The 13,210-nt window shown below is 43.8% G+C and overlaps 1 protein-coding gene across 2 annotated transcripts; it reads left to right on the top strand.

Moving 5' to 3' along the window:
- Positions 1 to 4,658: 4,658 nt before the first annotated feature.
- On the top strand, positions 4,659 to 9,924 carry LOC100284122 (uncharacterized). Of its 2 annotated transcripts, NR_182037.1 has the most exons (6): positions 4,659 to 5,216; positions 5,385 to 5,569; positions 5,667 to 5,867; positions 7,070 to 7,148; positions 7,659 to 7,820; positions 9,273 to 9,924. NR_182037.1 is itself a non-coding variant. In NM_001157019.2 (5 exons), the coding sequence occupies exons 1-5, from the start codon at positions 5,087 to 5,089 to the stop codon at positions 9,627 to 9,629; spliced, it is 1,035 nt and encodes a 344-aa protein (NP_001150491.2). In that variant the 5' UTR covers positions 4,659 to 5,086; the 3' UTR covers positions 9,630 to 9,924. The 2 variants fall into 2 exon arrangements, 1 of the variants encoding a protein (NP_001150491.2); NM_001157019.2 differs by lacking the exon at positions 7,070 to 7,148.
- Positions 9,925 to 13,210: the final 3,286 nt, after the last annotated feature.

Genomic DNA, 13,210 nt, shown 5'->3' with positions numbered 1-13,210 from the left:
ATCGAAGATAATTATTGCATGTATGACACTGCATAACTTCATTAGAGATAGTGCTCTACACGATAGAGATTTTGATGAAGTAGGACCTAATAGCCTAAGTCATGATCTACCTGCAGGTGAGAGTAGTACTAGCACGTCTGATGAGTTAGACATGAGTGATTTTCGAGATGCAATTGCAAATGCATTAGTGTCGTAGTTAACTTAGTGCAATTGTAACGGTACTTATGATGTAATCAACTCAACTAATTAATTTGTAATGAACTTTATCTGCGTTATGGGTTTCATTTTATCGTTTGTTCGACCAGAATCTGCAATTTCAGAATCTGAAACCAAACACGTAGATTCTGACGGCCAGCTTTTCTGCACAGCTGGCGAACCAAACACCTAAATTCTAACCACCAGCTTTTCCTAACAGCCAGCTTTTCCCCACAGCCAGCTTTTCAGATAAGCTGGCCAGAAAAAAGCCGAACCAAACACGCCCCTTGTCATTTGGACGCCATTTCCTAAAACACATACGGAAAACGCTTCATCAAATTAAAACCAAGCCGTTCCGGTCCCAGCACAGCAGTACGAAAAACTTGGCCCGTTGGAAACTTGGAATCGGAACCATCGTATAGTAGTGACATTTGGTTGATGGAAACACCATAAACACGGGCTTCGTACGGGACGAAACACGGGTACGGTACTGCCCAGCTCTTGCTATACGCCGTTTACACTTTGGCTCTTTGGAGTGTTTGAAATGCTATTACGACGACACAGTGATTTTTCTTTGTTTGTTTGCTGTCCATGACTGTTCCTCCCGCATCGGCGTGGGAGGCGATGGCCAGCCCACCAGACCAGCTCCCATCTCCGTCACAGATTTTTTTGGGCACGTCCGTCCATGCGCTTCCAAGATCCGGAACGGGACGAGACAAACCGGCCGCTTGTTGGCACTCCGCACCCACCTTTGTGCGCCCGCCCTGCCCTACGGATGCCGTCGCCGACGCCGACGCCGAGCCACCCACGGTCACGGGTCGTGGGGACCTGGCGCTGCTCATCACCGTCTGGCTTCCGCCTCCGCTGCTCCCAGCTAAGCTAAAGTAATCCAGTCGTGGCATGATCTCCTGAACGTGTCCAGGAACTTGTCCACCACACACCACATCTGTCTCGACTCGAATCAGCTCATTTGAATTTTTTCACGAGCTGAGCTAATATCCTAGCACGATTCGTTAACGAGCTATTATATTTTACTAAAACAAAACTATATCATATCATTTACGTAAGAATAAATGAACATGCTATATGTATGCGCGGTGTATATGGTTTATAATTTAAACTAATGATTAATAAACTGTGTCTATGTGCTAAATTGGTCTGTGAGATAAACTGATGAACATGTGTGTGAATTGTGAACTGATGAGTGATAAGTTATGTTAATTTGTTGTTACATTGATGTGGTACAAAACTATAAGTACAATTACTATTTTATATTGTTAAATTAATTTAAAATTAACTAAACATTGATTATTATATATATATACATATATATATTTGTTCTGGCTCACAAACTAAATGATTTGAGCCGAGCTACCTTAGCTTAACGAGTCAGCTTACAAGCTGAATCAAGTTGACTCAATATGTAGCCGTAGCCTGTTTGGAGCGGCCTGGCTGCTAAACGAACCAAACGCGCCTAAACGTTTCCATCTCCAAAGAAAAGATCTCAAACGCTGAGACCGCTGCTGCTGCATCTGGTCCCCGCAGGTCGAGACCGACGAACGGAGGTGAGCCACGTGGCCGAAACGGTGTCGGTGCGTCACTTATAGATGTCCAAATAGTGCGGGCCGCTCGTTTGGCCCGTGGCACGGCACAAATTTAGCCCGGTCCAAATACGGCCCGGCACGGTCGGTTACGGGCCCGGACCGGCACGACCCGTTTAGCGGGCCGAGTATGGACAGATACGGCGGCCCGCGTGCTTTGGCCCAGTTCGGCCTGATAAATGGGTCGGCCCGACGGCGGCCCGCATATTTATGTAAATCCTAAATATGTAAATACATTTAATTCTCTCATAATATGTAAATACTAAATACGCGGCCAAACATATATAAAATGCATACATAAATATAAAATTCATACATAAATATTTTGTTGTCTTAATATATGTAAATAATATGTTATTATATATGATTAATTCTATTAAATGTATGTATTTATATACCGCTCTACTGTTGGTTTGGACCAGTGGCCGGCCCGGTACGTTGAGGTCCACCGGGCCAACGGGCCGGGCCGGCACGATTTTTCCCTGTGCGTGCCAGGTTTGGACATGTCCCTAGGCACGTGGGCCAGCCCGACCCAGCCCGAAGCATCAACGGGCCGTGCCTGGCCCGACCCTATTCGTACCGGGCCGAAACGAGTTCGGGCCGGGTCCGTGCCGGGTGACCTGTTTGGACATCTATAGCGTCACTGCGGCGTCGGCTTGGTGAGGCGGGCGGGTGGCTTCGTGACGGGGGGCGCATGGGTTATTATTTTTCTAGAGATTTAGATGTTTATAAATGCACTTTAAATTTTTTACAGACATACTTTATAAAGCTATACCTTTTATGGAAAATGTAGATGCATTTTATTATTTATTCTGTCAATATATGAAATTTCACGTTTATTTCTTTCTGTTTAATAAAAAGAAAATTTAAATACAGTATAAAAATAAAAAACGATATGGTTTTTATATCTTTTAACATAATATAAGTTAGAACTCAAAAATTATTATGTCGACAGAGTAAAAAAGTGCATTCATAGATATTTTTTATTTTATAATTTTTAGTAGTTAAATTGCATGGTGATCCTATAAAAAGAGTCTGGTTACGGATGAAATTTTATGTTATGGATAATCGCCCAACAATTCTATTTGCTCCATTTGACTTGGACACCATGAACAAAGCTTTATCTATTGCACTTTCTTTTAAGGCAATGACAAATATGCAAACAGATCTTGTCTGTTAGATTTAAATTCAACGGTAGATACAATTGTGGTTATGTTAGAGTTTTTTTATAAAGCTACATCAGGTGATGGTGGTGGAAGAGTTTAAGTGCTAAATATGACATACCGTTGAATCTAGATGTAATGGAGTAAAACATCTGTTTGCACGCTTCCACCTAGTAAGTGCATGATTGCATATTAGTCGTCGCCTTCTTTTAATCAAAGCCATGTCTATATAGAACCGGGGTGCTTTTTAATTCACGTAACGTAACGTAAATAGTAACGGTAATTACACTCAATTGTCAATAGTAACAAATTTAAATAGAATGATATTAATTTTTAGTAAGATATTTAATTAATATTGGACTTAAACAACATACTCCAGTTTAACATTATCTATATGTTACCAATATGTGAACAAAACAGAACCTGAACGTAGATGCCTTAACCTCTGCACAATGGATCCATGTACACCCGCGCACGTGACTACTGTACTCGGAGCTTCGCTCGGATCGCGTGCTTCGCCAAGTCAAATGAACGGCTCCCTGTGCCACGTGGAGCAGTCCACGGAAAGATCCGGTCAGAAGGCAGGCACAGGGCGGGCAGCGGCCGCGAAAGACGAGACTGGTTCCTGGCTCGACCAACCAGCCACGACCCCCGGAGATTGCAGGTTCAATGGTCCAGTGGCATGTGGCCTAACAATCAATCACAGCCGACTGAGAGGTATCGAAGCAAAGCTCTGCTCAAGCGCAGGCAGAGACTTGGAAGCGATCAGATCATGATCTCGCTGTACAACTTAATGCTGACAGTGATGTTTGGATTGTCACCTCCACACTCCAGAGATTAGATTAGACGCTCCATTGCTTCCACGGTTTTGATCGGGCGACGGGTCTGCCGTGCAGGTGCAGGGCTGTTTTAGTGGCCTCCACTTCATGTTTTTTTGTTTAAAAGGGAATAAATTCTACCATAGATTTAATATAAGTTTAGATTGAGTGAATCCATATATCACACTCAATCTCTTGGTGAGATTAAATTCATCATTTGATCTATTTATCTCTCAAAGTTAGTTATTCTTTTGATTCATGGATTCTAATATAAACTTGTGCAATATTTTTATGGATTTGTTCCGTACCTAATTAGCTATAGAATCCATGTCTTCGATAGTTTAAAAAATTTCTAAACCACTGAGTTATAATCCATAATATGTTTAACCTAATAAAAAAATTAGTAGACTTGAATTATTTTGGTACATGAATTGTAGCATGATTTAATTTTATTCTATGTTAATATAGAGCTGTATTGGTGTAAACGAACAAGGACTCATCCAGGAACCCCCAGCTTAGCAGAGATTCCAATCCACCGCGGGTTCCTTGGTTAGCTGAGTTCTTCAAAAGAAGAACTGGTAGGGTTGGTTGAGTTCCGGAAGAATAGAGTTCAGTTGGTCAACGGAGTTTCCAACCGGCCTCGACAAACTTTGAAGGAAGGAAGCATAGTAGATGATGACTTCACTCTTTGCACAAAGGGCGTGGTGGATCTCGAGGCCCAGAAAGAAAACTCCTCGCCCTTCCGCGTACCGCGCGCGCAAAGCGGTCGACAAGCGCAAATTACAGTAAATAAACTCCACAGGAAGTGACACCGGTGTCCGTAGAGAGGTCTAGAGAGGAAAAAAATCCTGCGGCCGCGCCCGTGACGAGCAAAAGGGTCGGAAGCTGCAGGGGAAATGCACCATGCAGCGCGGCTCGGCCCCAGCCCCCAGATCCAGGCACGCAACCGAGCCGCGGCCCCCCTGCGCCCTTGTCGTCGCCGCACCGTCCGTCCCCGCCCGCGTCAATCCGTCGTCGTCGTCGTCTCCTCGTCACCCCGCGAGCTTTTTTCACCGCTGCCCTGCCCTGCCCCCGCGCCCGTTGACGTTTCCGGCCCCCAATTCGAAAGCCTCGCGCTCCCCGTTGCTCCCTTCCTTGCCTAGGCGGCAACGCCCTCGTGCTTTATAACCCAGCGGCCCCTCCCGCGTGAGGCAACCGAGACGGGAGGAGACCAGACCAGCAGCAGCCCATCCGAACCCCGCCTCCTCCTCCTCCTCCCGGGTTCGCGTGAGGCTGTGTGCTGCTGGGAGGCGGCGCCGGCGCCGGCGCCATGGAGGCGGAGAAGAAGCCGCCGGCGGTGTCCGACGTGGGCGCGTGGGCGATGAACGTCGTCAGCTCCGTCAGCCTCATCATGGCCAACAAGCAGCTCATGTCCTCCTCCGGCTACGCCTTCGCCTTCGGTACCCCTTCCTTCCTTCCCCTCCCTCTCTCCGTCTCTCCTCCCCCGCGCGGCGGCTGCGGCGGGCGGGGATCTGGAACCCGGATCCGCCAGCCGCCGCCTGGGGAGACTCGCGGATCTGCGCGGCCGTCTGATCGCTCGTGTTCTCGCTTCTTGTGAGCGCGCGCAGCCACCACGCTCACCGGGTTCCACTTCACCGTCACGGCGCTCGTCGGGTGGATCTCCAACGCCACCGGCTACTCCGTCTCCAAGCACGTCCCGCTCTGGGAGCTCGTCTGGTTCTCGCTCGTCGCCAACACCTCCATCACCGGGATGAACCTCAGCCTCATGCTCAACTCCGTCGGATTCTACCAGGTACGCCTTTGCTCCGAGTCTGACAGTACCAGGCCTACGCCGGGCCATCTATTTGGACCTGGGTTGCTTCTGTGTGGCTCAAGTTGAGAATCTGCAGATCTCCAAACTGAGCATGATTCCGGTGGTCTGCCTCATGGAATGGGTGCTCAACAGCAAGCACTACACCACTAAGGTCATATCCGCAGTCATCGTCGTGGCCGCCGGTGTCGGGATTTGTACTGTCACGGATGTCGAGGTCAATGCCAAGGGGTTCATCTGCGCTTGCGTGGCAGTGTTCTGCACGTCGCTTCAACAGATCGTGAGCTCTTTTCCTTTTTTTTCACCAGTCTTCTTGCTAGCCTTTTTGTATCGTGTATCCCATTATGATATGGAGGATTCTAATTTTGACGTCCATAATGCTATTCTGCAATTTGCTGCAACGAGATTTTGTCACGTAGTTATGAATCTGAGCTGCCAGCCTTATTTAATTAAACCGATACGGCCAACAATGATGAAATGTTTTGGAAATGATTAGATGTTATTTGTCCTATTAGATGCCTTCCCTTTCTCTGCTCTCCCTTTAATCAAGCTATGAGCATATGTAAAAATAAGAGGGAAAACCATGTCGTTTGGGTTTGAGATTCCCCTCATAAGTTATTTTGTTGCAAATGTCCATCACTACTTAGCTTTGTTGCAAAAACCACCGACTACGCACACACTCAGCCGATTATGCCAATGTAGTGCCATGACAGGCCAAGCTAGCCGCTAGCAGTTTGTTCAAATGCTTGGATTAGCTTTATCATGTTGCAGTGCTCCTATTTTTTTTTTCAAATAGCAAGACCCAGTTTGTCAACACTTAAGGACCTGTTTGGAAGTGTAGTATTTTTGCAGTTTTGAAACAATACTGTGGTATTTGATGATACTATGGTATTGGAACACAAAAGGTATTTGGTTTGTACACTCAAAACACAGTTTTAAATACCATGGTTCACCTAAAACCGTGGTATTTTTGGAGTTTTCGAAACTCCACTCAAGACCTCAGTTTTCTTCTCTTCTCTCTACATATACTTTGTTTTTCCAATGGAATCAAACAGATTTCGGTTTTGAGCAATACTATGGTTTTACTGTGGTAAAGTAATACTATAGTAAATGGGTCATGTACAATTGTAAACTATAGTATCTCAAAACTACGTCATTTCAAAACTGCATTTCCAAACAGGCCCCATCAGTATTGTTTTGGTGGAATCCTCGAAACGTGCTGGGATTATACCCTAGTGATTACATTGGCAGTTCCTAATTGCTAAAAACATGTTTATTGTTGAATCGTTTAAGCATACGTAGAATAGAACAAAAAATGGTAGTGGGTGTTTGCAACAAAGTTGCTTATGGGAGAGACTCAAAATCCAAGTGATATGGGTTGTTTTTTTTGCAATTTCCCCCTTCAAACAACTGAGATGCTTATGCTTTGGACATCGCTTAATTGCTGTATCTGTAGCTTATGGCTTAACTGGTTATAACTAGGCAGCAAGGCACTGTTATTGGAAGCCCGAACTTTGCAACTCGGCTCTGAACTACAGTAATACAGATCAATGGTAAAAAGGTACTAAAAGATCATCAGTTGAGACACATTATAATCTGCAGATTGGCAGTTTTCTTCATAGATGCTTCTATGTGTTTCTTCACATTTTTTTTTGTACTGTACAAATTTATTTTCTTGTTTTGTATCCATCAAGATCAAACTGCCTGCAACCACTCTGAAGCATTTTTTTTGGTGTTTTACATTCTTCTTGTTTCATCTCCAATGACAGTGTATTTCTTCTTCTGTGATCTTAATGTAAGGAGATGCTTTACTAACAGAAATGTCGTCTTCAAAGTTTGTGCTGTACTAACAAAAATGTGTTCCTTGAAGTTTTTGGAAATTCTCTAAACTTAAGTAATACTTTTAAGTTGTACATGAAGTATTTATTATTTTTAATATTGGATACCGAAAAGAATTGTTTTTGCAAGTTACTTTATACAACACTACTTGTCTCACAGTAATGCTTCTGCAATCTACTAAGGTCCACTATACTCTGAAGGGATGAGCTGATGATGTGTTTCCTCTTCCCAGACAATTGGCTCCTTTCAGAAGAAGTACAACATTGGATCATTTGAGCTGCTGAGCAAAACTGCGCCAATTCAGGCACTTTCACTCATTATACTGGGCCCCTTTGTGGACTACTATCTAAATGGGCGGTCATTGTTGAACTACCCTTTTTCAGGAGGGGCAACTGTAAGTTATCCTAGTCACAATTCTTAGTTCTTGAGAGCATTGCTATCTTTATGACCGCTAGTTGTCCTGAGTTATCTATCTTCTACTTTAAATTCACTGGCAGTGCTCTCATCTCTTCAACTTATATGCTTAACTATATTATTTTTGCCATTCTAGGTTATGTTTGGGAGCAAGGGAAACGAAGAGGATTGTAGGGGCTAGTTGCTATTCAATTTTGAGTAACAAGAGGATTCTAGTCCCTCCAATCCCCTTCATTTCTCTTGCTCCCAAACAAGCCCCATAGTATAGTGAAAAACCCAGCCAGTGGCCCACCTGTACCTGTAGTAAATTCCTGTTGCTGGGCCCATATAAGTCAACTTACTCTGACATGGAATTGCCAGAATACTTATCCTTTTTTATGGTTTGCCTAATATTCTTAATGAGAATTTGCATATTGGTTGATTTGAATATATGGATTTTCTTCTTGGTTTTGCACCTTAAATTTTCAATTGCCATATGTTACCAAAATGTCATTAGCAGTTGATTGCAGCTACGAATGAAGTTGCTCATGCTGCTATATGCCCTACTCATTATGCATTCTTCGTACTAAGAGCACCTCCAACAGGCTAGGTAAGTTGATTAGACTCGATAAAAAATTTAAAAATTCCGTTGAATACGCATCCAAGAGACTAGCTATCTTCCACTCCTCGCCATCTTGATCGGTATCTTCTCCGCCTCGCTAGGCATTTTTACCGAGGCATACAGCTCGCCATCTACCTCCCATCGTGCCCTCCAGCCGAGCCACCCGTAGTGGACAGTTGTCGTTCCCGCGCTTCCTCCAGCTCTCCCGCCCACCACTGTCGACTTGCTCGTGGCAACGGCCTTCAGTTTCTCGGCGTTCGAGTCTTGACTGAACAGGCGAGCGGCTGGCCATCTCGGTCATGTCGATGATCTACAGATCGCTGTTGCCGTCAACTCGCATACCTCAAGACCGGGCGCGGTCACTCGCACTCGTGAGGGAAGGCTGATTGCTGGCAAATGCGGTTACTGGATGCCCTGCGAGGAAGGGAAAGATATGATGCAGTCTTTGTTTGTTCAGCCACCAGAGTTGAAAATTCAAGCGCCGGGAAAAAAGCACCAAAAATGTTGGATAGTTTTTATTTTAGCTAGTCTATTGGATACATCCACCTAGGTTGAACTCTTCTATCTTTTTTACAGCCTTGAATACTTCAAATTTAGCTAGAATTTATATCTAGTCTGTTGGAGTTGCTCTAACTGGATACTGGAGAGGTGGGGGGACTACCGGTTACTCCCTCCTTTCCAAAATATTGTTCTTTCTGGCACTCTTTTTTCAGTCCGCATACATTCGCATTCGAATGATAATGAACGTAGATGCATATTTAGTCTAAAACGAATTATGTTTTGGGACGGAGAGTGTATGATCTAACCGCTTACCTTTTAATCATTCTGCAGTTCTTCATACTGCTTTCCTGCTCCCTGGCGGTGTTCTGCAACATGAGCCAATACCTCTGCATCGGGCGGTTCTCAGCGACCTCATTCCAGGTCCTGGGCCACATGAAGACCGTGTGCGTGCTGATCCTGGGCTGGATCCTGTTTGACTCGGCCCTCACCGTGAAGAACATCCTCGGGATGCTGCTCGCCGTGATGGGCATGGTGGTCTACAGCTGGGCCGTGGAAGCGGAGAAGAAGGCGGCAGCCCCGATCCCCCGGAACAAGGGCGGCATGCTCGACGGCGAGGACGTGCCCCTCAAGGCCAGGGTGAGCGGCGTGCCCGCGGTCGACCTCGAGGACGGCGACGTGAAGGGCTAGCCGCTGATCCGTTCATTCTTCTCGTTCTTTTGTAACTGTGCGCGCGCGGTCGCTCGATGCAAAGTTGCTTGTTCGTCGGTTCTCAGCTATCGACACTACACTGTTAATTTTGTTGGCCCCTTGTTGGGGGGAGTCTGCTCGTAGGTGACCCCCCCTCCCCCGGGTTCGACGTAGATGAAACACACGCGGGCAAATTGTTAGGATTTTTCAGGCGGGGAGGTGGCGACATGCTGTTATAGATGGTGACAAGACTTTATATAATGGAAATGCAGGTGTTTTTGAGGTTTCGCTGTTCAGTTCTGGTTGCTGGGGTTCTGACATGTTTCAGTCCTAGCACACGCCACGGGCATCATGGGTTTCGTCGGAGCTGTTCCACATGGGATGGGAGTTGGGACGGGAGTGGGAAGGGATTGGTCGTGCCGGTGGCACGTGGCGCGATTGGCATGCGACGATGCCGACGGCAGGCCGGCGCCGGCCGGGCGAGGAAAAGCCGGGGCCGATCACATGAACTCCACTCAAGCTGCATGTTCCACTTCCCAGTCACGAAATTTGCCGACCGAACCAGGGTTAAGCACTTAAGGCATGTTTGGTTTGTGGCTAAATATGTCATACTTTGTCTAAGGTTAATCGTTCGAATTGAATAACTAACCTTAGACAGAAAAGTTAGGTAAAATATGACAACTGAGGTAGTGAACCAAATATGCCTTTAAGCTTTCCGGCAAAGGACGGCTGAGTTCTTTCCGCCTTTATTATATTTATTCATCGGACTAGAATTTTGGAAGGATGCCTCAACGTTGCATTGTTGGTTCCCAGATTGAAGGCGACGCAAGGACTCTTGTGGGTTAGTGGCTACCGGCTTCATCCGGAGGATGCTGCTGATGCCTTGCTGACATGCATGCAGATCAACTCCTAGAGTGCTTGGTTGAGCTATGTCTGCATCTTGATCCGTAACGCTTGTGGTGAGCGAGGGACGATTTTATAGATGGACGAAATTGACAATATTCTTAATGAGCTCATTATACTCCATGTCTAATAATATACTTACCTTTGAACAAGATATGGTCTCTGATGCGATCAAGCATTTTTCATTGCCTCACGAACACTCACTACACATTATGTCATTATCCATACAATACTTCACCAGATTGGGCAGTGCTTATAGTTGTTTGTTGATATGTACTTTCATGATTTATGCAAACATATGTTACTGCTCTATCTAAAGACAGTAGCAGATTTTTTTACTGTACTCATGGTCTCTCTGGACGTTTGTCACCAGAACCTAAACTCTGATTGTATTGAACATTGAAAATGACATTCTGTTCTATCTCCAAAAACATGTATGTACTGTCTTCCCTCCATTTCATTATTTACAGGTTCATAAAACTTGATGCACTATTCCGCTAAAAAAATGATTGTCTGCATGCATATACAAAGTTAAACCTGTCCTTCCTGACCCAGCAAACTCTTACCTTTCTCTGGCTGCATGTTCAGAAACGTTTGTTGGCTTTTGGCCCTAGAGGCAAACAAACTTCACAATGTTCCATGCATGTTCCATTCCAAATATCTCTTGGGTTTATTATGTTCCACAAGTTTTTTCCCCGCAATTTTTCTAGTGTTTGATTTGAAAAGGGCATGATGACATATGTGCTATGCATAAACTGATAATGCATATATGACAGTGTTAGTCCAAATTGGTCGTGGCCTTCACAACCGTGCTCTCGGGCTAACAAAAAAAATCATGGTTAAGGCTATGACTGACTCGGTGAGTGCACTATGTTGTATGTGGTTTAGGGGGTGTTTGGTTTCTAGGAAGTATAGTCCATCCGATTTATTTTATTTTAATCTCTAAATTATTAAATACGGAAACTAAAATTTAGCAATTTAGAATCTAAAATGGAATAAAATATAGCGACTAAAAATTAGTCACTCGAAACTAAACACCCTCTTATTTCCAGTTTAACTAAGGTGGTGTTTAAATACACTAGAACTAATAATTAATTGGCTAAAAATTGTTAGCGAAATTAACTAGCTAACAAATAACTACCTAAATATTAATTAATTTACAAAAAATAGCTAAACTATTAGCTAGAGTGTTTATATGTATCAACTAATTTTAGCCACTAACTATTAATTCTATTACATTCAAACACCTCTAAAATAATCAATAACCACAGCACGTATCTCCATTTGGATTGGGGTAAAGTTGCGCGGCTGTTTTTATATCGTGGAGTAATTTTTCAGGATGCGTGAAAGTTCTGCATTCACTCCGCTTTGAAACACCCCCACCCAAACGCACACATTTAGACTGACAGAAAGTTTCACATTTATTGCAGGTTTTACTCGACGGTTCATTGGTTCCTAATGACAGACAGTTTAGAGTAGCATGCAACGGATCCGTTTTAACTTGAAATGGAACTGCTGATCAGCTAATGTATGGGGAAACAGCCATCATTTAAATACAGTAACGCCCCGTTTGAATCATTGGAATTGAATTTCATTCTAATAATAGTAATTTAGGCATATATCAATTAAGCTAATTCCATTTTATGTAAAATAAATTTGTATACTATTATTAGCAAGATGCCAGAGATATTTATGTGCTACATTTTTACTGTAGAAAAGTGAGACAAAGAGTGTCACGTAAGTTACAGAGTAGAAACAAATTCTACTAATATATAAAATCATTTCTCATCCTCCACCTCATAAATTTGATATAGGCTTATATCTGAACTTTGGAAAGCGGTGGAATGTCAAATTCTAAACTAAATAAGTTATTTTATTGACTGAATTTCAATTCCTCTAGAATGAAGGGACCTAAATGGGCCGTAACAGTATTTGAATTGCTGTGACCCTGTCCGTGTAGATGGAAAGCAAGACATGTCACGCCCGCTCCTTAAAAAGCGAGACATGCATGCAGATCAACTCCTAGAGTGCTTGGTTGAGCTATGTCTGCATCTTGATCCGTAACACTTGTGGTGAGCGAGCGATGATTTTATAGATGGACGAGATTGACAATATTCTTAATGAGCTCATTATACTCCATGTCTAATAATATACTTACCTTTGAACAAGATATGGTCTCTGATGCGATCAAGCATCTTTCATTGCCTGACGAACACTCACTACACATTATGTCATTATCCATACAATACTTCACCAGATTGGGCAGTGCTTATAGTTGTTTGTTGATATGTACTTTCATGATTTATGCAAACATATGTTACTGCTCTATCTAAAGACAGTAGTAGATTTTTTTTACTGTACTCACGGTCTCTCTGGACGTTTGTCACCAGAACCTAAACTCTGATTGTATTGCACATTGAAAATGCCATTCTGTTCTATCTCCAAAAACATGTATGTACTGTCTTCCCTCCATTTCATGAATTACAGGTTCATAAAACTTGATGCAGTATTCCGCTAAAAAAACGATTGTCTGCATGCATATACAAAGTTAAACCTGTCCTTCCTGACCCAGCAAGTGTCTTACCTTTCTCTGGCTGCATGTTCAGAAACGTTTGGTCATATCATATCTCCAACACAACTGATGAGGTACTGAATAGGATTCTTTCTGATAATGGAAT

Source organism: Zea mays, chromosome 2 (assembly GCF_902167145.1).
Source record: "Zea mays cultivar B73 chromosome 2, Zm-B73-REFERENCE-NAM-5.0, whole genome shotgun sequence".
NCBI classification, from domain to species: Eukaryota; Viridiplantae; Streptophyta; class Magnoliopsida; order Poales; family Poaceae; genus Zea; species Zea mays.
The sequence above is the reverse complement of the archived record's forward strand: the minus strand, read 5'-3'. Positions and strand labels throughout refer to the sequence as shown.